At 37.6% G+C, this 25,798-nt stretch overlaps 1 protein-coding gene across 1 annotated transcript in view; it reads left to right on the top strand.

The window, feature by feature from the left end:
• The first annotated feature begins 5,528 nt into the window (after window positions 1-5,528).
• The window catches only part of LOC104282750 (chromosome unknown open reading frame, human C7orf60), a 23,990-nt gene continuing 3,720 nt past the window's right edge, over window positions 5,529-25,798 (top strand). Inside the window, exons 1-3 of the mRNA XM_009880873.1 lie at window positions 5,529-5,662; window positions 14,927-15,100; window positions 22,581-22,695. Of these exons, the coding sequence (XP_009879175.1) occupies window positions 5,592-5,662; window positions 14,927-15,100; window positions 22,581-22,695 (360 nt within the window). The 5' untranslated portion in view covers window positions 5,529-5,591. The remainder of the gene's footprint in view (window positions 5,663-14,926; window positions 15,101-22,580; window positions 22,696-25,798) is intronic.

Genomic DNA, 25,798 nt, shown 5'->3' with positions numbered 1-25,798 from the left:
TCAAAGATCTTGCTAGGCATTGCTGTGGCCAGTAGCCTGTCATCTGAAGTTACCCAGCATTGTCATGGGCACTTGTTAATTGTGGGGATAGGTTTGTTTTTTACAATGAGCAATTCCAAAGCCCAAGAGCTTTATTAATAGCTGTTGCACAAATAGGAACATGTCACTTTAGCTTCTGACTTTCATTGTTTGTCAATTTATTGAGCTTATTTTCTCCTCTAACAGAGCCACCAAAGGTGTACATAGGAAGGCAATGTGCTCTTAAATAGAAGTATTGAAAAGGGAGTGGATTGAATCTGGTTTTTTACGTTACCAATTTATATCAGCATGTAGGTAGCCAAGACTTCAAACCCTGAAACCCTTGTTTGGTTGTGGTGCCCCCCCCCCTTTTTTTTTAATTACATCTACTTTGAATTTGGAAAATTGTTTTCCTAAAGGAAATAATGGTTGTTCTAATTCCATTTTTCTTCAAATGTTAAAAAACTGTTTCTTTTGAGGGGAGTTTTTGATTAAGACCTAAACCCACATTGCATCTGCCTGAAGCTTAAGTCTTTTAAAAATAAAAAAGACAAATAAAAAATAGGATGCAAGAAAGTTGATTATTTTTTTTTTTCCCTTTAAATAGACTGCCTGGAGAGAACAGTTATGGTGTGGGATTGTCCCACCAAGAATGACAAACCTGGTCTTCTCACGCTGTGCTGGGGACCTTTGAGATCTTGTAAATAGATGTGTAATGAAGGAGTTCTTACTGAGCTTGTATGATTCTTTCTTCTTTATTAAAAATGTTTTCAGTTGTGGAAGCTTACAGCTAACGTTAGGTCTTTATTGCTGTCACCCACAATTAAAGCTATCTTGTAATTAGGATCATTTAAAAATAACTTCTGCATGCCTGACCTGTTCTGTCTGTGACAGGATTCAGCAACTGCTGATTACTCTGTGGATGTATTTGGGGGTTTCATCTGGCTATTCTGTGGGCAGTATTAATGTGGGTGGAAAGTATTTAGAGGAGTTCATCTGTTCTAGGTAACAAGTATTGGATTTGTGCTATTGCATTAGAAAAGACTGTTACAAAGAACCTACAGGTTGGTGAGTCATTTGTTGATTGACAGAATTGCTAGAAAGAGTAGGCTTTGGGCTTTTTTGTTTTTAAAAGAATAGTTAATCATCAAGGTGAAGAGTAAGTAATTTATTTATTTTCTAGGCAATTCTGGATAGAGAGGAGAGCAAACATTAAAGAATTTTAAAATAATGTCACCATAGTGATTTGAGAGGTGTGTGAAACCCCTGTTAGGAGCCAGTCTTGCCAACAGTACTTTTCAGCTGGAGGTTGGCATAACTGGTTCCTTGATGGAGATCTGAGGTATATGAAGATCTCTGAAGAGTCAGTGCTCAAACCCGGTTTTAAATCACATAAAAGGTGACATACATAGTAACAGTGTCACACACATGCATAGTAACAGTGTCAAGTAGCCTTAAACTTTATATTATTATATGGTTATGAGTACGTCAGGTGAAAAGTTTAATGCACAATATCAAATGTTGACTTTAAGGTGTGATCAAACATGTAAGACATTTTTTTATTCCTTTAGATTAGCCTACCACAAACTTCTGTTTAATTTACTTCATTATTGATTGCTTAACAGAAGAATTTATTTATCTTATTTCTTTAGTAACTATTAGTTTTGCAACGAAACCTTCCTGCATATTTTACTGCCTTTTTGGTTACACGAGCAATGATTCATAAATAAATGTTTAACTCCACTAGAGTTAATGCAGTATTTGCACATGGATTATAATGTATTGTTTGAAAAATTAATACACAGTGGATTATAATATATTGTTTGAAAAAATTTAATACACATCTCTACTATGTGCTGTGTGTCAGTTTGAAATTGGATGCTGGAAGACCTGTTGTAGTTACTACCTCAAAATAGATAGGAATACCTCAATAGATAGGAAGCATTATTTGCATTTTCAACTCAGTATTGGAGTATGATTCTGGAATTAAAGTTCCTGTAAATCCAGTGTGCCTGTCTGTGCCTTCTCAAAGCTCACTCTGGAGAAGAACAGGGAAAAAAACCCCGAAAACAGCTCACTACCATGGTACCTGCTCCAGGGAAACTGAACCTCAGACAGTTCTCTGAAAGTCCCTCCACAGTGGTGCCAACGTCTTAAGAAAGCCCTTTATCTGCAGTTGTTCTGGAGCTTATGTTAATGGAAGGGCAGATAAACGGGCATCATATCAAACCCAGTATTGACAGTGGGTCAACAGCAGATGCTCAGACAAGAATAAATGAGAAGTGCTGCTGGACCATCACTGTATGGTTCTGTCTTTAAGTGATTTCATGGTCTGGGAGCTCCTGAGTTAGAAATTGCACCTTCAAATATGAAGTTTGTTATGGATTATTTTGTTTTTGCCCAGCTACATGAATGTTAAGCATAATTATATACTTTGTGAAGAGTATTTTGTGTTGCTTTGAAGCTGTCTTTTTACAGTTTTCCTGAATGTCTCCTGCTCTTGAAATAACCAGTTGTTGTTCCATATTTACCTTTCCTCTGTCGCTTGTGGAGATATGGAGATCTGTTCTCTCCTGCTTTCATCTGCCTTTTTCTTAACTCTGTTTAAGTGTTTCTCATAGAGAAGCTGTGCTCTATATGTCCCATGTTGCCATTTTCTGTATCTCTAGACTTGCCGTATTGGTAGATGAAAACAAACCAGAAGTGCACACAAAATTGACTTGATATAGGATGTGTGACGGAATTACTTTGTGATGAATGTTTCACTTTTGTTCTGCGTGTCTCTCTCAATAGTCTGTATCGTTCCATTCTATTTTCTTGTCAGCTCAGTGCCAAGAAGCTGTTGCTGTTATAGGCAGCTCTGTTGTAACCCAAAGTTTGTGTCTCAAAGTGCTGGTAGTCAGCTCTGTGTCTGTTGCTTATATATCTAAATCTAGGCTCCCTTATCTCTGGACCCTTTTGCCCCTCCTCTGACTTTCAGAGAGAAGTGCACATTTGCCTTGTTCAGAAGGAAGTAAGAAGAGTTGCTATGAGAGCAAGATTAGTGTTAGGAGGCATTGCTACTTTGCTGTAAGAAAGGACTGGCTGGTTAAGAACACGTGGTCTTTGCATATTTCTTCTCCCCCATCTGTCTTATTTCTTAAGTGTTAAGGAAAAGCAGTATTTGGAAATAGAATAATTGCTTAAGAATAGACCAAATGAAGTAATGGACTAAAGGAAGAACAGTATTAAACTTGGGATTTTGTATTTGTGATGTTTTCCCTCGGTAAGTGTTCACTCATTTACTTTTTTCCTTTCTAATTAGCCGTGTATTCTTCAAACAAAACTCTAGCAACTGCATGTCATTTGAGCATGTCTGGAGCGTGCAGTAAGATTCAGAGTATTGTGGCAGAGAAACTATGAAACTTTTCTCTAAATTGCACCAGAATGAATTTGCTTTGACAATACACTTTGAACTTGGCTAGCGCTTTCTGGCTTGCTGCTGCGTACGTTCTGTACTTTGTTGACACAAGCAATAAAGATTTCTAAGAGTTGTGCTTATTTTGCCCCCTTTGCTGGTAGGACACTGTCTATACCATTTCTTGCTCTCTTTTGTTAGTAGAACATGATAGTCCTTCTTGATAGTTTCTACATAAGGCTTTTCTCCTGAAAGTTCTGGAAAAGGGACGCATAGGTTTTAGGAGAAGCCCCTGTGGGGTCCTGCTTGCAACTTGGGTGTCTCTCAGCTTCAGTGGTTAGTTGGTGACTATGCTAGTGCCTTTTCTTACAAAGCATATCTCTCTGAACTTAGGTCATTTGGGAAATAATGAAGGATACTTCTCAAATAAAATACAGTATTTTTTTTTTGTCCAGTCTAATAACTTTCTTATATATGCTTGTTGAATAGCAAGCAGAATAAATGATTTCTTGCATAGCTTCCTTATTTCCTTAAAACTAAACTATGTCCACTCCCTTTCATCTCAACTGCCGTCTCGCACGAAGGAGCATAAACACCTAATTTTAAACATGACTCATTTTGATGATGGTACGAGTGTGCTAGATGATTAATTTTGAAGAGAAAATTGCCATGACATCTCCAAACCAAACTTAAATTGGTAGTAACCTGGATGCTTGGTTTAAATCTTCTAAATATACAGCTATCTATACTTGTGCATCATACCCAGTCTTGCTGTGATTGGAGGACAGGTGAGGTGAGGGATTGTTACTGCTTTGCACACGAGGAAGAAAAAAAGTTGCCTCTAGAAGAAATCTGTTAGTTATTTCCTGCTAATTAAAACAAAGCACATCAAAGAAATTGCCCCAAGTGGGTTAGCAACAGAAATCTCTTACTGATACGAGGACAGGTCATACTGTAGGTTAGTTTCAGGCTTTGGCTTATGCTTGATACACTTTTAAAATGTTTCTTTGTAATATGAAGGTCCTACTATAACAGTTTGTGGAACCATGTTGTGAAAATGTGCTGGTTGTCCGAGTCAAAGCTTAAAGTATAGCTCTGCTCTTGAAAGCTTGTTGTTAGCTGTATCAGCATGTGGGTGCAAAATCAGTAGATAACTTCTATTCTACAGATTTCTATATATTTATACTGGATGTGTGCACACATTTGTGATTAAGAAAAACAGAAGGAATTAGCGAAGATCGTGCCAGTGAGCATATTTTTCTTTCTTAGGGCAGACATGTCCTTTTAGTAAGGTATACCAAGGGTTTGCATGCTGTAAAAACCACAATAGGAATTGTGGCTAGCCACGACAAGCGTTTATCTTGTTTTTGTTTAGCAGTACATTATGTAAAGCAAGCTAGGAGAAGTGGATACTTAGCAGAAGAAGAGGGAAAATCATCATGTTTAATTATTCTGCAGTGCCAGAATTTAACCTCTTTAACTTCTTCATAGCAAGGTGAAGAGCATGGAAATAAATCTGTCCTTGGAGATCAGCAGACAAGTTTATCCTGACTGTAGTCGGTTTCATTTTTTTTTCAGTATTTTCAGTACTTTCCTCTAGAAGCTAATTCATTGAGCCTGGCTAGATTAGGCAGACATCAACGAAGGCTTGAAGTCCTTTTCCTATGTATCCAAAGAAATCTATATTCTGGCTTAAACTTTCTGACATTTTTGCATGTAATATCATCTGCAGTATTTGCCAAGAACTTGAATGCTACCAGGAAACCTTTCATTCTTTCATTTCTAAAATGTTTGTCATGTTAATGCTCATGGACAGAAATCTGAAAGCAAAATTTCCCAGGGACTTGAATTTCACAGGACAAAATTGAACAAAATACTGGGAATATTGCTAGTTTCTCAAGTATCCAATAGTCCCTTCCTTCTCCAAGACCTGGAATGTTGTATTTGACTAGGGAAAGGGGACCTTGTTTTTGTTACATGCAAGTAAAATAATCTCTTGGCGTGTTATGTAACTGCTTTTAATTGGAAGATGGGGATTTTGCCATGGAGATGATAAGGCACTTTGTATCTAATGTGCAATTTTTTGTTGTTGTTGTTTTGTTTAGTGGGAGACTTTGATAAGATCTGGCGTGAGCACTGTGAGGATGAGGAAACTCTGTGTGAATATGCTGTGGCAATGAAAAACCTTGCAGATAATCACTGGGCAAAAACTTGTGAAGGGGAAGGCCGAATTGAATGGTGTTGCAGGTAAATCTTAATGTATTTGAAAGAAGCAATTGCACACTTCTACTCACAGTTCTTTATAATGCAAAGCTTAAGCATGTTTTGCTTTTTTTGCCTTTTTTAAGATTTGTTCTATAACATGTTAATGATTTATTGCTTCCTAAAACAAGTACCTTCTTACTGTTCTAACTTACTAAGAAAATATAGCTTATGAAGTGTTTTGTTATAAAGATGGCCCTTTTTTAAAGTATCTTCAACAAACAACTTTTTTCCTTGAGTACTGAAGCTGTTTGCAAGTAAACGTATGAAATAATTTTAAACATATGAAAGAATTTTCTATACATTTGTCTGAACCTAAATGGAACAAATACAGTAAGTGTAGCTCAAGTTTAATTTCCAGGGCTTTGGTTTGATTTGTGCATATAATAGTGTTTGATCTCTAAATGCACATCTCTGCTGCTTAATTTTCAAGTCTTAATCTTGACTTTAACTTACTTAAACTTATTTTAAATGGATTTTAAATTTTAAAATTCCTGTGTCATAAACATCTAATAGTAAAGCCATGAAGTGAGTTCAGCTGAACTGAGGAGGAAAATAAACTCCTAAAAGAGGAGAAATATTGGTGACTCAGGATTCCTGTGTGCAGTTGGCATCCAGGGCATACTGTGGAATCTGTACAGCAGAGTAAAACAAAATACTGTTGAAATCTAACCGGGAAGAGGATTTATTCAATGGTCCGTCCTTTGGGAATGACTTTAGACAGGTGACAAGTAACATCGTGTGCCAGTCTGTAGGTCCTGCAGGTGAGTGTTGCAGTGTGATGAGCAAAACACAGCAAAGAAAAGCTGGCGTGGTATCACTAAATTTAAGTTCATTACATGGGTCCTTTGAGCCCATAAAACAACAAAAAAAGGTGGGGAGAACAACTGGAAAAGTTGATCTAGAGTATGTTTTGGTGCCGACTTGAGCTGTTCTGTGGCTTCTGGAAATGGAGCAAGTAGTAACAAGCTGGTTTCCTTTTTCCCTATGACAGGTTCTTAAATATTCGTAAATCATTCCTTTATGTATCAATCTTTTATGCTTTAGCTTAAACCCCCCTCCCAATAAAGTTCAGTGTTTCTCTACAGATCCTTTTCCAGACATGTGTTCCATATCCTTATCCCCGTTACAAGGGGGATGGATCAGTTGGAAAGAGCTATGTTCAGAAATGGACACACCATTTCCCTGGCCTTGTCAGGGATAAATAAAATGAAGAAATATTACTGAGGTTGTAGTAAACTCTTGTTATGCTGCTGACCTTGTTTGGTGGGTTTTCTGTGTTTTGGTTGTTTGGGGTTTTTTTGTATTGTGCAGGCATTGATTTATGCTCACTTGTGATCCCCAACTGCCTATTTCTTTTTTACAGGCTTCTTCAGTTGCTAATTGTTTTCTTGTATTTGTGCTATTCATTACCTGTATGGAAATGCTGATATTTGTCCTTCTTTTTACTAAATTACATGCTCTTGAATCATATTGAATTCTAATACAACGATTTCTTGCAGTATCCCTGCCCCAGCTTGGCTTAGTTTGCAGATCAGTTAAGAGGAGTACTGACTGTTCCCAGTGTTCAGGTTATCTGTAAAAATACTAATTGTACTGGACCCAGAACAGGCTCCCATAGAACATTGCTCGATATTTTCTTACAATTTGATTGTCAAATAAAATATGAAGCTTTTTTCAACAGAGCTGTGTGCACTTACTTTGAAGTAACTTCAGCTAAACAGTATTCCCTTAGCTTGAGGCAAGCTTTGTTACCCTGTAGGACAGGATAATGTTCCTTGTGGACAGTTGATGGCCTGTGTATTGAACTTGTTTGGCTCTGTGTCTTGCTTGTTTTCTGTTTGTAGTTCCTACAAGACTTACAAAATAAACATTTAAATAAGTGTCCAGCTTGGGCCTTGCAGCATGAACTCATATTAAGAAGAGAATCCACCCAGTGAGAGACTCTAATGTTCTGTCTCAGTCTAAAGTTTCAATTAAAACAGGTTAGGAGTTTTACATCAGTAGAAAAAGAGGGGTACTTTTCACTTTTGTGCGTCTCGGATTAAACCGAGGCCTGGATGGCTAGATACCAGAACATATCAGATTGACTTTGTGTTCTGCTATTTTTTGTTCCTTCTCAAAGGGCCAGGAGGTGTGCCAGACAGATGGCAGGTCTCATTGCTGCTGCTAGTCCTTGTGTCTGGGTGCATAATTGCATGCAGGAGAACTTGACTTGCATGAGACTTCACTGAAAGCTTTTGCTCAATGCTTTAACTGTGTCACCATGACAGCAGGAAGGTAGCTGATGTATTAGATGAAGTTTAATTTGGAAGTGGAATGCTGAAAATACTTTGGAACCATGGGTGCATCCCTGCTGAAGAAAGGATAGTCTAGGCTTTTTTGTTTGTGTGTTTTGGGTTTTTTTTAAGAAATATTTTTTTCAAGATCTGAAACCAGGAAGTGTTTTTCTCCCCTAGTTAAAAACAAGTTGTGTGTTGGTTTTGGTTGGTTTTTTTTTAATCTTTCCTTCATTTTTCTTGTATTCTTTTGTAAACTTGATAAAGTAAATCAGAGGATGCAGAATAACCACTAGAGAAGCCATGTATATCTCTCAGGATATTTTATCTCAGGATAAAATTTTCTTGCAGGGTTGAAAAGCCTTTCTAGCTATTAGGTTGAAGCCCCTGGAAAAATGCTTATTCTGACATTAATTCTTAAACCAGATGACATAAAACTTACTATTATTTTACTACTTCATTATTTGTTGATTTAAACAAGTACATATCCAGACTTTAGAAGCTGTAAAAGATGGAAAGCAGTACATGATAGACTGTGCTGATGACCATATGCTGCATTGTATAGGGCTAGTTTCATTTATTGTTTCAGTGCAACATTATACAACTGTTAGCTTGAGGGGGGGTGGGCAGGGAGGGGAAGAGGGATTAAAACTTTGTCCCTTCTAGATGCAGGTTAATGGTCCCCTGAGTGATGTTGTAAAAAAGCCTGCAACACTCAGATGTCCTTCCCTTACATTCTTTTTGTACCTTTAGAAAACTGAATACAGTAGCAAATGGTATTTGGAAACTAACATTTCTGTCTCTCTTTCTTTTCATTTATATTACAACACAAAACTTAAACCAAAATGGGGTAAGATGATGTTTACCCTGTCCTAACTCTTGATTTTTGCTGGCATATGTAGGCTGGTGAACCTTTGTATGGACAATGAATGCCAGCCTGTTCTGGTTCTAGTTAAAACAAAATAAGCTAGACCAGCAGGTTTGCTTCTTTCTGTTGCTTTTGCATCAGTGTTAAGACTTGTGTTGACTTGGCAATTTTTTTTAAACAACAAAACCCAAAATCTGCACTTCTAACTAAAAAAGGCTGTCATGACAAAGCACTATTTAGACTTGCACCTTTTTAAAAAGTCTTTTGACTTTCATGAGCAAACTGAAGAAATAAGGGCTTGGTGAAGTTACTGTCAGGTGAGTGCAGAACTGTTTGAAGAAATTTGCAGAGAATAGATGTTAGAAGCTTATGTTAAAAATGTGATTTACTGAGGATGACTCTGTCACTGCACCCATTTCTAATCAATATTTTCATTAGCAATCTGCTAGAATAAAGTATATTTATTAAATTTGCAAATGAGATCAAACAGAAGAGAATTGTCACTCTCAGAGCAGGATTAAAATTAACAGTGTTGTTAACTACACCAAATATTATCAACTATACAAATACAGGCCAGGGAGTAATTCGTTGTCAGTCTTCTAGAAAAGCATTTGGATTCTGTAGCAGGCCACAAGCTGAATATGAAACAGTCATGGGGTGCTTTTGCAATAAAGGCAAATAACATACTGGAGTGTGTTAATTAGATTGTCCACAAGATACATAAAGTACTCCTCTGGCTTTGTTTAGCATTGCTCTTAGCGAAAACATCATCTTGGCCACTGCGCTTAAAAAATAACAAGCAGCAGCTCAAGTCCAAGAAGTAGCAGGCCACAAGCTGAATATGAAACAGTCATGGGGTGCTTTTGCAATAAAGGCAAATAACATACTGGAGTGTGTTAATTAGATTGTCCACAAGATACATAAAGTACTCCTCTGGCTTTGTTTAGCATTGCTCTTAGCGAAAACATCATCTTGGCCACTGCGCTTAAAAAATAACAAGCAGCAGCTCAAGTCCAAGAAAGTCAAAGAAATTATCAAAAATCTTCTGTTTTTTTCCCCCACAAAAGCCTTGTGGTTTTTTCTAGAAACTGCCTGAAACTGTCTAGTCAAAAAAAAAAAAGAAGGCTAAGAGATCTCTTACAGGATCTTTGAGAATAACAGGTCTCTGCTAGAACTTGAAAGCTGATCCTGTTTGGGTCTGGAAGGTTGAATGAATGAATGTTTGAAATCCTTTCAACACTGTTACACAGCTTTTCTTGATGAATGCAGTTAGTCAAGCAATTCACTTTCAGGAGAATGGAATTAAGAGGGAGGTGGCATAAACAGGAGGAGGGAAGTGATTTAAAATAGAAAACAAGACTTGATGTTCATTGTTCGTGTTTGTATGACAGTCTTCATTTTGGTCTTAAATAATACTTTGTTCTGACAAAACTATATCTGTTTGTTGAACACTAGAGCTAATTAGAGCAGTGATCATATGATAACTGTTGGCTATTTTCAAGTTCTTGGAATCCTCTGGTAATGAATATTACTTCCAGAAGCTGGCTTAGGGTGGAGGGGTGAATACACCATGAGAGAAACATCTGATTACAAACCCAATTGTGTTTCTCAAAAGGAAAATGTCTCAAAACCCTAGAACTGAGATCAAGTATGAAAAATAAAATGGAAAAATGTATTGTATATAAGTTTCTCAACTTGAAGTTTAACAGAATGTAATTGTGATAATAAAAAGCTATGATAATTTCGATTGAGAAGCCTAGTGGATTTCCTTAACCTAAAGCTGGGTGCTCATGACAATAGCAAAATATTTTCCAGTCCAGAGGAAACTTTTCTGCTCTTCTAGGTATTGTTAATGTATACAAGGAAATAGAGAATTCTCCCTCCCTTGATTTTCTTTGGAGGTTGGAGATGGGTTGGTTAATCCTGTAGAGGAGTTTACTTTTTTTTTTTTGTCAGGCCAGCAGTTCTGTCAGTTGACATTAATAAACTTATTCCTCAATGTGTGGGAGGAAGGGAGAAATGTTTTACAGGCAGAAACCATGATGAGAAGACCAGACTTTCCTTCAGCTCTGAAGGGAAGTATGTTATTTCTCTGTACCCTCGCTGAACTTCCATCTTCAATATTAAGTTTAGGTTTGTAAATACTCTAAGGAACATAGGTCAGGCTCACCTTTTCCTCATAAAGCAGAAGGAAAGAGATGGACCGTGTCGGTTCTTAACGTGTAAAACTGGCCGCTTGAAATCCTTGAGCATTGATAGGGGCTACCAGAAACTGCTTTTTAGCATGATAAATGCTGACCACATCAGCTTTAATTTAGTTGTTTACTATTACTTGATGAGGAGAACTACCTACTGATTCTTTCATAGGTTTTAAATTCCATAAGGTGTTTCTTTGGCAGTTCTCCCCTCCTCTTTTTTTTTTTAATTATATAAGCTATTGAAACCTTTGGGTTTGGTCACTGTATTAGAAAACAAAACTTTTCTGGAGTGTATTAACAAATGACTATATATTTATATTGCCTTTTACTGAAACTTGCTATACATGTCCAGCCTAAATGGGGGAACAGGGGGCTCAACTTGAACAGGTTGTTTACCGTTTGAGATCTGAAGTATGGAAAACAAGTTTCACTGAGGAAATACCTGTATTTATTTATTTAAAGCAAAGACATGAACTGGACACTACACCTGTCTCTCTGCCGGCAAACTTAAACAGTTTAGACTCAAAATGTTTATTTCGCTGTTTGTGTAAACTGTAGCAAGTGTTAGCTCAGGTAGCATTTACATTGCACAATTCTTCACAAACAAGTATGTTAATTGTAGAGCTATTATTGTATCATCAAAGTCTGAAAGCTTAAATGTCAGTTCAAAATGGAGCCATGTCAGATCTCAGAATTATAAAATAGATTCCTTAATTTTACTTCTCTCTGTAGATAATTAAGGGATGTTCTTTTCATTACTTGAGACAATTGTTAAATGTAGTCTTTTATAGCTGCGTACTCAAAACCACAGTGTGATCAATGACGGCTTTTAATGGCCGTGAACTTGAACGTGTGGCTGCATCAGCAAGTTACCATGGGGTAAACTGAGTGCATTATCTCTGGTTAACTACTGTGCAGCGACTGCCCACGTACTCACTGTACCCCACAGTAGGTGTGGGGAGTACATAGACAGCTCCTCTGAGGCCGCGGGAGCCAAAAGGGCAACGTGTAGTAATCCTGCCAGAATTATTGTAACTTCAGAAGGGCATAAAATGGAGGTAACCCTCAGAGGTTATGGAGTGCAGTGTTTCCTGGGGGTTTGTGTTTGGATGGGTTCATTTGGGTTTGGTTTGGGTTTTGTTTGTTTTTTGGGGGGTTGGGGTTTTTTTGGTGGTGTTTTTTGGGGTTGTTTTTTTTTTTGCTTTCTTGTTGTACTGCACAGGTATACTGACTGGGATCTGAATGTGAAGAATTTAACCCAGTCTTGGGCCTTCCTGTGGCTCTGGCCCCTCCACCCACCAGCAAAAACACAGGAGTAGAAGATGCTTCTCCTCATGGTTTACTTCGGTAGTCTTATGTGCAGACAAGGAAGGTCATTCGAGAAGAAAAGAGAATTATGAGAACTCAGTTGACATGATAGACAGGGGTAGAAGGATGGAAAAGATACTGATTTGTACCAGTGCCAAGAATGAGGAAGAAATGGCTGCTCAGTGACAAGGGGAGCTTATACTGCACTTTACAAGTAGGGGTTCTCCTGTGCAACAGCTCATTAAGCGTTAGGCTGGGCAACATACCAGCTTCTAGTGAGTTAAAAGGTTGATAACATCAATAGTTCAGGAGAAAAAAAATAATACATTCTCCCAAGGTTGTGAATTTTTTTATGTGTTCTGACTTACATGTCAATGTGAATGGGCAGCGCAACACTATTTAAACTGCTGTTGATTCTGGATGTCTTAAGAGAGATAATGAGGAAAAACCTTACAATAAAAATAAAGAGACTGCAAGATGCTAACAGAGTAGTAAGGTAGCTGATAAACGGTGAGGAAAATATTTTTTTCTGAGTTTCACTTCTTTGACTGACACAGAATTAAATAGTTCTAAATTGATCATATGCTTATAAGCAAATGATACGCTGTAGTGTAAAATACACTTTTATTAGCATACTGACAATAATTCAAGTGTTTTTCTATGGTTCTTTGTTTACTGATGTTTTTAATCTCTTGCCTGCTAAGTTAAATGACTGGCTGCTTCTACTTTGTTAATTTTAGAGTTGTCTTTCCATATGTGCAAGCTGTAATGGGTGGAGTTGGTATGGTTTCACAGCGCATATATCTGGGAGTATTGCAGCCTGGACTGCTGTTCATGCTTCTGCATGTGATCTTGCTCCATACTGTTAATATGTGGATTTTATTTATTCCACTTAGCTTCTCTTTGGTCTGAAAATAGCTTTGGTTACTGAGGAATTGTAATTATAAACTTGTTGATTGTAAATATAAAGTTTACTGAGTTTCTTTATTATGTAGCTGTGTTTTCTGCTCTAAGGTTACTGTCTGCATTTTAGACTTTTTATATTTAGTGCAAGAACGCCTACGGCCTATTTGAGCAAGTAAAACTTGCTTGTGCTTTGAGTTTGTTAGACACAGGTCAGTTTTGATCTTGAGGTCCTATAAGCATGTCAGCACAGAAATGTGTCCAGGATAACTTATTTTTTCCCCCCTCATGGCAAGAATTAGTAACTTGGACATAATGTGCTACTGTAATTATACCTTTATTGATGCAAGGTGGTCATTTCCTACCATCTTGAAGTAAAGCAACTTTTACCTGTATCTGTTTGATTGTGTATGTTTCCTCAGAAACTCAACTCCAACCAATTACTTTTCTTTTTTCTCTTTCACGTCTTATGTGGTGGAGAGGCTGGATATATTTGTTGCCTATAATATCACCAACCCTCAGATAAAGCCTATGTGTTCCAAGTTGTTGTCTCTATTTGTGATTTAAATGCAGCATTATACCAGCATGTCCTTTCCTGAATCTGTGATGTGAAATACTATGTTATCTTGATCCTGCTTTGTATAAGGTGTTATTAAACCACTCAATTTATGTTTTCTGAAATCTTTCCTTCAAACCTCTGCACCTTTGTTCAAGGAAAATTGAGTGAATTTCAAGAAAGCACTATAAAAATGGGTTGTTATGAAAATATCATTCAAACAAGTACTATTTCTGTTAAACTTTCCATGCAAATACTTGGCTGGCACATCTAATTAAAAATACTGCTTTGTTCAGGGTGAGTCAGGCTTTTTAATTTCACAGCAACAAATTGTTTCCAATTCTAGTTCTATTTAGTGGACAAAATTCAGCTCTTCTTGAACATAATGCTTGCTTTGCATACACTAATGCTGACTACTGGTTGAAGTATGCAGGTGCAATTTAACTTTTTTGATAACATTCTTTCCTTTAAACTGGTTAATATTTCTGTTCAAGTATGACCAGATTATTTTGTTCTGGTTCCTATTAGCAAATTAAGTATGGGGAAAAAATTGAAAGCTAAAATCAGTCTTCCACAATAATACAGCTACTGCAGATATCTGTTACTTAAAACCAAAAAACATCCCCGGCAAACTCAATTAAAATTAAAAACTGGTGTATGTAAGTTAGCCCATAAGCTTGGATTATGTTTCTTTTCCCCAACATTACATGCCTTGCAAGACGCAGCTGTTTCAAAAGCATCTGCGTTTATGGGTAGCTAGGTAATAACTCTTTGCACCTTGGTGGAGAACTGTGGTGCTCAGGTGACAGCTGAAGTCTACACTCTGGTGATGTTCTGACAAGGCTTCTGCTATCTTGTTCTAAAAGTCTATCCAGATAAAACTATTTTGAGTCTGTTTACTTAACTGTGACTTACGGCCTAATTTCTGGAAATAAAACACCAATCAACTTCAAGTGTGTCTTTGGGTGTATTGCATCTTTCCTAAAGCAGATTTACCAAACCTGCAGTAAAACCCAGATTTGTTTAAAAGCTGACATCACTTGTATCTCTTAAACCATGGTCTTGTGTCTTATCTGTAGTAATGACCAAAAAAAAGCACCCTGTTTTTCTGGGGATTTTTTCATTTTGTCTTTTCAGTGTATGCCGAGAATATTTTCAGAACGGTGGAAAAAGAAAAGCACTTGAGAAAGATGAAAAAAGAGCACTTCTTGATTCTAAGACCACTCCAGCTTTAAATGTTCCCCAGGCACCCAAGATTGAAGATCCCTTGCCAACCTTTGGCTTGACAAATCATGAAGCTATAACAGAAGAGTAAGTTTTACTTGTTTTCCAGACTTTTTCCCGCCCTCCCTCTGTGTAGTAAGACTTACCTGGATGTTTTTTTCCCCATAACATATTAAATCAGTCTGATGTATTTTTTATAGTTAAGAAAGGGCGTTTTCATATGATTGTATACCTGTTTCAAGAAACATTTGTTGTATATTTTGGTGGATGCCATAGAAAAATTGCTTGAGAATGCTCTTACGCTTAAATGAAGATGACTAGTTGCCAGTTTCACTTTTGTATGTCATTGGTGTGCAATGCAATTTATATTAAACCTTGAGGTGAAATAAGGGAGATGTTAATTAAGTTAGAGTCTAATGGCTGTTCAGCATTGTTGAAAAGTCAATTGCTTATGTAAGTACTAAGTGTCAAATGTAAATATCAGAGTACTTAAAACTTTCTCTTCATAAATAATTGCAGAGAAACTCTTGATTCCAATTATACACTTCAAAAGTAATTTTGAATTATAACCCTTAATTTCACATGTGCTAGCATTCTGATGACTGGCTCTGCAGAAGTTGTAGTATCCTTGAGGTATTTTCCTAACAACAGTTTTAATTTTGGTTTTGACCTTCGCTCAAGTAAGAATTTTATTTTTGGCATTGAGGAGTAGCTTTATTATTTTAGTTACAGTCCCACCCATCTTTTTTTTCTTGAATAACATGGGTCATGTTTGTGGCTATTGCATATATGATGGAAAGAATTTAATATTTTGCAAGTATAATGAAATAAAGAATGCATAAGCATATTATCATTAAATGTTACACTTATGACTTGCTTCATATTCTTTATAGACCAGTTCTTACAACTATCTGCAGTAGTGTTTGTTCTGTGAAGAGATTTTTCTCATTATTGTAACGTGTTCTGTGATTAGCGCTTACTTTAAGTTAGATGTAGTATTAGTTAGGAAAGGAATGAGCATACTACTAATGTTACTAGCAGATATCTGTCCTTATAAGCTGGTATCTTTTTTGGTTTCTCGTGTTTGTAAAGTAACTTGCAAAAGGCATAAAGATCCCAAATGCCTGTGTAGTTGAATAGTTACATGCAACATGAAAACATTTTCCCTGTTGTTCTCCTGTTGTGACAAGACAAAACAGATGCTTACAAATTTAAGGTGGTGGCTTCTTATAAGCTGACTTCCCCCACAGCCTCTTCTTTTTAGTGTTCGTTTTGCTAAGGTAGCCTGAAACTGAATACCTGTTTTTAATGAGAACTGCCAGGCACTTTTGCACAAAGGGCTGATGAGATACTGATACCTTATAACATCTCAATAATGCTGGCATTTGTTAACACATGATTTTGGTGTTACTCTAAATAGCAGTATGTTGGTACTTGTTTAAATCAATAGGTTTGATGATCATACACTACTTCCAAGTTGATTTGTCTTCCAGTGGGAGGCCTTGTCATGACAAAGCATTAGTACTCCCTTTGCGTGTGCTCTGTCTTAGTACTTTGTACAGTTTATAACGGCTGTTGCGGAGCTAACTTCACATGAGTTTCTTATTTCACATGAGTTTCTTATTGCTGCCAGTAGTCTGTAGCCTTACTTTTTGTTCTGACTAGTGTGTATAGAAAGTAGTTAATACAGAATTTTTTATTAAAGAATTTTAAAAGTATTTGCTAACATAGCGAGCGATGATGATTTTTATCTTCATTGTCAAAACTTTAAAAATACATACATCCACATACCTAGCAAAGGCAAGATTCCTATTATTTACCTGAGTAAGCAACAAATGATAGTAAGGTTTTTATTAGCCGTACAGACCTTAAAGCAACAAGGCATAGCTGTTCTGTTACTGCCCAGAGAAATGAAAATTGAATTTCTTCCTCTGTGCTGTATAAAAGAAATTACAGAGTTAATCAGAATGAAAATGGAGTGTATATTACGCAAAGCATGCTTTCCTCCTGAAATGCTTTTCTGCCACGTCTACACTGATCAATTAGTGAAGTCTGAATCTTGGTGAGGTCTTGGTACAAAGGGTATGGGGGAACCTCCCCCTCCCACACACATTTGTTTAAATACTGTCACTCCATTCTGGACATGTAACGCTACAAATAAGAGTTGGGGGGTTGTCTGTAAGTATGGCTAAGGCTGTGACTTTTTGTTTTACTCTGGTAAGCGTAAAGACAATAATTTTGTTCTTTCCATATATAACCCTCTCTCAAGTAGTATTACAAAACAGGTTGCTTATGTAGGAGCTCTTTCTGAGCTCACCTTTACTGCCAAGCCATTGTAGAGAGACTGTACTTTGGTAAGGAGCAAAGCTAGCTCAGGAATAAAAAGCTCCAAAGATAGTAAAAAAGATGCTGGGAGATGTAGAGAGAAATAGGAAGCACTCAGCCAGCTCTTGAAGGTGATGGTAGGAAACATCATAGGAACCAGAAGGCCAAAGTTTACTGCAACTCAAAGTCACTCAGCTACTTTGATGAACCCATTTCCAGTTGCTCATGTTGCTTACCTCTTTGCCATATTAAAATCGGCGAGTCTTACAGAAATAACTAATGTGAACAGTCCTTTTTTACTTTCATCTGTATGAAAAGTAATGTATTGTCCACAGTACGTACTTCCATCCCAGAATGAGTCTCTTAACATTACAACTGCACCTGTTGTGAAGCTAGACATCAAAGTGGCTCCATCTTGCAAGATAAAAGCAGCTGTTACCTGCTATTTAACAGCTCCTCCCTTCAATAAATCAGTCCCCCCTTTGTTCTGTTTTTGAGTTGTTTTCTCTTCTTTTTCTGTCAAATTAAGCAGTCTTGCTTTTTATCCTTAATGGTAAAAATCATAACCTTTTTCATATGGATTCTTCTCACGTGTTGGTTTGAATGTCTCTTAGGGTTCAACCTATCGTTCCTTCTTTGATATAGCTCAGCAAACTAGATCTTCCTAGTAGATATCTTTATGTGTAGATGTTATCGAAGATTTGAGGCATACCAGTGTTGCCACTCAGAACCAGATGTATAGCTTTGTTCTGCTCTTCTGACAACAGCCTAAGGCTTCTGAGTTTTTCCCCTCCCATCCTTGATAAATAATGGAGTAATTGAAAATTGTAAACTAGGAGATCAGCACTTGACGTGAATAATTTCAGAGATAAAGTTACTTTCCTTATGGTCATATAACTGTGCTCTATTTCTATCTGCTTCCAAGAGAAAATGTCATTTATCGGTACAACATCTAGTTGAATAATAGGTGTATTTTTAAGGGGGCTAATAATCAAGAGCTGCAGTCCATTTAATAAAGTTCTTGAAATAAAGAAGTGTGGGATGCACTCATTTTGCAGGTTATGTACACTTCTTTACCAGTTCCTGATCTTTAATTTTGGGTTTCCACCTGTATACCAGTGCATTGGAGAGCTGTGGCTTCAAGATGTGCTTGGAGATTACCTGCAGTGGCAAAGTACCTTTGCTTTTAGTGTTGCCTTGGCTGCAAATCATTAGGAAACGGGGCTGAAGGGTGTTTATTAATGAATTCTGCAAGACTACAGTTCTAACGAATTCGTAGGCCCACTGGATCAGTGATTGTCGCAGTTACGTTCTCACTGAGGAATCTGACTTAAGAGTTAGAGTGCTGAAAAAGTAGGCATCTGAACCAGTGGTCTTCAGACCATCTGAATCTGTGGTCTGTGCTCTCTGTATACATTCAGTGACCAAATCTAAGTGCTTCTAAAGAGCCTCAGAATTATTTCAAGCACCTAACTAGGAACTGCCCCTACTGATAACTGGCAGCCTGAGAATCACTACTAAGCAATTCATTGCTCCTGTGTTCTGAGAGGCAGCAAAACCTGACAAGCATCAGGAAGTCAAGACACAAGTGAGCATCTGAATTCCTGCTACTATTAAGGTTTCGAAGTACATTTGCATTGAACTTAGACTACAAGGTTCCTTGGATGAGACACACCTGTCAGAGTGGATTTGCCCTGTATCAAATGCCTTAGATCTGTTGTCCTGTAGCGTAGAAGAGTGTTTCTGGCTTCTGCTCAGCTTAGAATCTGGAGTTGTAGCTCTCCAGAAGTGTGCCCTAATGCTGTAGTAATCTGAAGTTGTGTTCCCCTTCACCCAGTCAAAAATACTGCTGCAGCCAAGAATGCAGGTTTTGTAAGAGAGGAAGACAGAAGACATCACAGTGATTTTTCACTTTACTGTAGGTGAAGTGGGCTCTCCTAGAAATTGGAGGATTCAGGGTTGTGCTGCTTAATTTTAATCTGTACAAGTATCTGATCAAACACTTTAAATTGAAAATGTTAAGGTCTCTAGAGGCTGTCACTCTTCTTTATGGGAAGTTTTTTCTGCACTATAAAGTCATGTTCCTTCTTGTTGCGTTTCTTGTGGTTGGTCCCATGTGTCTTCTATTCTTTTGCTGTTATCATTGGAGTCTTACATAGAACGCAGGCATATATATAGACATACGTTAGGGTCTCCATTTGCTAGACAAGGATACGTGCTGGTCTGAGAAATCTCATACTAGCCTTACATGGAAAAAGACACTACTTGACTTCAGCCCATGTTTGTGATTTATGGCCACGAGGATCTGAATGGTCTCTCTGCAGTAATTACTGTTGTACAGATTACATTGTGATTGGCATCCAAGCTGGGAAAATACTGTTGCTGTCATCTTCCTTCTGAAATCTCAGTCGGTACTGACTGACTTACAGAGCAGCCTGGTAATGTATGAGGTTTTAACATAAGATAATTGTTGCACTATTTGCCTTGGTGGTGCTGGTATTTTGACAGAAGTACCCCTAGCTATCTCTATTCCATGTAGAAGCAAAATCCTTAAAGTTGGCAGCATTATTCTGCCGAATGCAACAAGAAGTCTTCTCTTGTTTCTCCAGCATTCTCTCTGTGGTAGATCAGTGGGAGTTTGTGAGGAGCACACAAAGCCCAGATCTCTTTATTGCTGTTTAAAGTTTTGGTGTTGGTTTTGGGGTTTTGTTTGTTTTGTGTTTTTTTTCCCCTGCAGTATTCCTTACTGCTTTGGTTTTGCTATGAGTACAGCCATGGTTTGTGGGACTCTGTGGGCCCTGCAGATCTGTTTCTGAAAGTTGCAGTTACCTGTCTCTCTGGGGCTGAATCTTTCCCAGAAACATGACAAATGATGTTTTGGAGACACCAGTTGGAATTGGCTACAGAAACTTGAAGAAAAAAAAGCAACATTTGCTTGATGGAAAGTTACCATTCTTCTCCCTGTGAATTCCCTGTGAAAGCTGCGAGTTCGCCTTTGTTTGCCTCTATTAATGGATTTTGGGTATTCCAAGATCTTACAAATCACGATGGGAATTTTTAGATGCAGCCCTGTAAATGTTCCAATAGAAAGAGTTCAAACTGTTGAGTGCTAATGGTGCTGTATATTTTCCTTTTTTCTTTTTTTTGGATATGTCAATGCACTCATCAAGTTGTGCTTTAATGAATAGACAGATGTAGTCTGTACTAGTGGACTTGAACAGAATTGTTTAACTCCAGCATTTACAGATCTGTTGCAGTTGCAAAGGAAGATAGCAGGGACCTCCACATTCAGAGTGCAAGGACAATAGAAAATGAAAGAACTATCTCTTTGATTGTAGAATATATTCAACAGCTGATTCCTTTATATTAGTGGTAACTGAGTGCAACGTTCAGATTCTGACTTTTTAAGAGGTCCAGCATATCAGGTTAGTCAAACTAAGTGCCAAGATGAGGCAAAACTTTTAAACAATGATGAGATAGCTGACCACCAATACTTCTGTATGGGTGCACTGATCTTATCTGATGCTACATGATATATATACTGGTAACTGCCTTAGGCATGAAGAAAATGCCTATGGTTGCAAACTTGAAGACCGCAAATGTTCCCCTAGGCACTGGTCACAGGGACTATCCTTTGGAAGATAAGAGTGCTTTCAGAGGCAAGGCAGCAGTCACTATCCTTAAAAGATGCCAGGCATCTGTTTTCTTTTTTTAAACTATGTATTTAACTTAAAGAAAAGAGCACTGATGTCTTTACCTTCATAAAGGCATTTCAGGTTGGTTTTGCAGTTGGTCACAGATGATGTCAGAGCTTCCCAAGAAAAGGCAGATCTCATCTGCCAGCCTCTAGCGTATCTTCTGCTGTGCTGTAACGGGAACTTCAACCAGACAGTACAAGAATGTCCTCTCTTCGTTTCTTCAGTCTGCTATTTTCTTTCTAAACTCCCACTCTTCCAGATTTGTTTTACCCCAGGAAATTTTGGAATCTGTTTGAAAAGATGATGGGCCAGTTATTCAGTGTGGTGTGTTTTGTTTTCATTTTTCATGACATTTTGGAAGGGTATATATGCATCTCTCCAGCATTCTGGAACTAAAGTATCGGTGTCCTCAGCAGTCTGTCAACCTCTTTCTGTCAGTCCAAGCAGTAAGTCATGATTTCTCAAATTAATCTCCTCCCTTTCTTTCCTAATCATTCACCTTCTGTTGTTTGGTAGCATAGCTAAGTATTTAGCATTACAGCCATTGGCTGCCTTATCTATAATTTAGCCTTGAATAGTAGGGTCATCACACAGTGGCAGATAAGGAGATGGATTTTTGGCTTACTAAAATGTTCTTCAGAATTCTTATGGGATAAATCTTCATTTTTGAGTACTTCAGAAGTACGCTGATTAGGACTCTCTTTCTTGAGCCTATTAAACCAAAAAGACTATTTTTGACTATTTCTCATTAAAAAGCTTTTGGATACTCCAAAAGAAAACTGATTGCATAGCATGGAATAGACTTTTTTTTTTTTCCTAGTAGTTTTGAGGATATACTGCAATACTATTATATGTTTAGAACAACTTTCCTGCAACTTTGCATGGGCTGTTCTAATTCTTTCACAGCATCTATTGAAAACAGAATTGGAGTGAACTTCCAGTATTTTAAAAAAACATTACCTAACATAAAGCAAATAAAATATTTTAAAATTTTCGCAGGGAATAAGTAAATGCTTTTATTTTTAGATACTCTTTGTTTGCCATGTAAAACCATTATGTGTTCTCTTGTCTTTATTAAACCAATTATGGTACTTGACTTCAGATACCCTTTAAAATGGTACTGACAAGTAGGTCATAGAGTGTTGCCAGTTTCTCTTTTAAAACTCCTGAAATTTTAGCTCTGGTCACTTGTGTGACTTCAACACCACTAAATATCACAAAACGGTAAGTGGGAAACACAAAGCAATAGAGAAAGCTTGTCTAGTGGGTACACAAGTTGCCATTTTAGTTTCTTACTGCAAGTACACAAGTTAGTAGTATTACAGCTGCACTGAACATAAACTGTTCTGCCTGAGGACCATCGGCTTTACTGATGGAGCTTGGTTCTTTAGGTATCTCAGCAATTCAAGTAAGGCATTCGCTTCTGTTAAGTCACTACTGCAGTGTTCTGTGAGAATTTTTTTGCATTAGTTATCTGAAATTGTAATTCAGAATATAGCTTCAAAAATAACACTTGATAAAGCTGAACTGTTGTTGCTTCTTAGATTGCTTCACTCCTTGGGGAAGATCAGATTACTTGATGTTGGTAGCTGCTTTAATCCATTTCTGAAGTTTGAAGAATTTCTGACAGTTGGCATAGACATTGTTCCAGCTGTTGAGGTATGTAATGTTTGCTGAATTTAATATAAATTTCATTCTCGGATGTTTTAGAATGCTTCAAAATGACTATTAAAAAAAAAAGTATGTGTAATACTTAAGCGCATATCCTAAATATCTGTGTTTTAACAGGAACTGTGGTCCTCCTGCTACATTCTTTCCCATGAACAGGCTCTAAACTGTAGTTGTCTTTTGTTTTAAAAATCTAATTGTTTTCAACAATTATGCCTTTATAATGTGGTTGTGAATCTTAACATTGGAAAATTTCAGTAGCCATCTTTTGATGGCAATTCAGATGAGTCGTTGCATCTTAAAAGGCATAAATAAAAATTGAGTATGCTTATGCTTAGGCATAAACCTCTCGGAAGCTGCATTCATTGGCAGAAGGAAATGATCAGTGACTGTACTTGGTGAGTTTTTAGGGGAGTTCTAGTAACCAGAAGTGCACTATAAGGGGGCTTTTCTGGTTATTGCTAGAAATATTATTGAACTTCTGTAATCCTGAGGACAAATGTATTAGCGCTTTTGAGGTAAATCGGTTCAGTTTCTCTAGGTAGTAAGGTTCCAATATGATTACAGAAGAATTAATGCGTTTGTTCTTTAGCTCTTTTGCTCTCGACCCAACTTTTGTCAGTCCTAATAGCATTTATCAGCCAAGCAAAATGACGAAGTGGAATGAAAATTAAAAGATACAGAAAGGAATGTATTTCTGACAGAAAACAGAAAAACCTTTGACCATACACATCTTTACCACTTAGAGTTTAAAATCAGGCTCTGTTAAAATCAGTGGCCTCTGTGCAACTGGAGAGGTGAGAAGTGTACGAGTACAATAATACAGTTAACTTGAAAGTAATGTTCTCATTTGCTGCAGTGTGGTTGACATGCTAAATGCATGGTATTTTGTTGTCACCAGGTTTAGTTCACCAACAACTAATTTATATTTTTGCGTATATGCTTAGAGATGGTGAAAGATATTCTTGAAAAAAATCTGAGTCTGGTTGAATTGCTTTAAAAAGCAATTCAGTGTTAGTTTCATCTAAAACACAAAGAAACTTTGAGTGGACTCCATCTTGGCTAATTTGAAGAATAGGCATCAGTTGCCCAAATATGATTGCTTTCCACCACTTAAGAGGCTGTTAGGACATATGCATAGGGCTGTTGGACATGACACAGGATCTGAAGGAGACACATGCCACTGAAGCAGCAGCTATGGCATCTAAAATGCTAATACACGGCAAGTAAATTTCTAGCAAAGATACATAGATCATGGGTGTCTACCTCTGAGGTTCTATGTTACAATTACAGTCAGTGGAGATGTATTAAAAATAGCCAGTGAAACCTAAATGTCTGGTGTTAGATGGTGAGGTGAACTGTGTGTTGACCTCATGGGCTGTATTGACTGGCTCTCCAGTGACCATAATGGGAGCCTAGGCACCTGAAGTCACATGAGCTGAATCTAACCATTAAGTTTTGGGTATGCATAGTTGATATTTTGCTATCTAGTCTATCCTTCTGTTTTCATAAGAAAATTACTTTTGTTCTCATGAAAATCAATTTAAATGTACAGTGACCAAAAACGTTATTGGAAGAGTCCCAGAATCATTACTTCTATGGATGTAATGGAGGATTGTGAGTAATCCAGGCCAGACAACAGGACAGGGAGTAGTCAGGTAGCTGCAATTTCTGTGTACTAACTAGTTCTTCAGGCTCTCTCCCAGTACAAGGGAATGATAAGATAATAGATTTCTTGTCATCTGACATAGTTAGTACCACAGCTTGATGATGGGAACTCCCCAAAGTGCTACTGTGAGCTTCTCTTACTTCCATTCTCTTGGGTACTTGGTGTGTTCAGGGCACCTTGAAACCTAGCTAGCAAGCGTTCTTGGAGTGACGTGGAGTACAGTTTGTGCACTCAAATGCATCTGCTCGAACAAGCTTAGGCCCACCTCCAAACTAGAATTAATAAGCCCTGATGTATTCAAGATGACTCTACTTTGAGCTGCATCAGCACCATAACCTCCTAAATAAATGTATCTTTAGGCCAGCAGTTGCCTGGGCTGATTTAAGATTTCAGAATAACAGCCAGAGGGTTCTTATGGTAGTTAATGTTGTCTTCTGACCTGAAAAATTGATCTGATAAGTTAGTGGTAGAAGCTGACAAAAGAAGAAGTGGTAAAATCTTCTGATTTAGCAGATCTTTTAGGTAAGACACCAAAATACTTTTTGAAACACATTGAAGCACAGAGGCTTCTGAAGAAGTCAGTTTCTTCAATAATGTTAAAGAGAGGGTTAAATAATTCCTTCTTTAATAAAAATAGTTTGATTCCCTTTCTGCATATAGAAATGCTTTGGATATAGACTTTAAGTTGTTCAGTAAAATACTTAATTTAGGAATAAGAAGGATATGATTATGCAAAACCTAGGAGAGGAGCTGAAATGTCAGTGATATAATAAAAGAATTAATGTCTTCAGAATGTTGAGATTCTCTGTTTCATATGGAGAGATTGTAAACTGTAGAGATACAAATATGAAAATATATTTCCATTAAAAGGTTTTGTGTTTTGAGGCGGGGGGGGCCGCACCAAGAAAAAATTAGTATTCTCTTTAGCTAGGCACTGTTCACTCATTTACCGTATCCTGGTGTAAGGTACACCGAGGGAAACATGCAGGAAAGACATGGACCTGTTGGAGCGGGTCCAGAGGAGAGGCACAAAAATGATCAGAGGGCTGGAGCACCTCTCCTGTGAGGACAGGCTGAGAGAGTTGGGGTTGTTCAGCCTGGAGAAGAGAAGGCTCTGGGAAGACCTTATTGTGGCCTTCCAGTACTTAAAGGGGGCCTACAGGAAAGATGGGGAGAAACGTTTGAGCAAGGCCTGTTATGATAGGACAAGGGGGAATGGTTTTAAACTGAAAGAGGGAAGATAAAAGGAAAAAAAAAATTACAGTGCGGGTGGTGAGACACTGGCACAGGTTGCCCAGAGAGGTGGTAGATACCCCATCCCTGGAAACATTTAAGGTCACGTTGGACGAGGCTCTGAGCAACCTGATCTAGTTGAAGATGTCCCTGCTCATTGCAGGGGGTTGGAGTAGGTGACCTTTAAAGGTC

Source organism: Charadrius vociferus, unplaced genomic scaffold (genome assembly GCF_000708025.1).
Source record: "Charadrius vociferus isolate BGI_N301 unplaced genomic scaffold, ASM70802v2 scaffold52, whole genome shotgun sequence".
NCBI classification, from domain to species: Eukaryota; Metazoa; Chordata; class Aves; order Charadriiformes; family Charadriidae; genus Charadrius; species Charadrius vociferus.
This window is presented reverse-complemented; position numbering and strand designations above follow the sequence as displayed.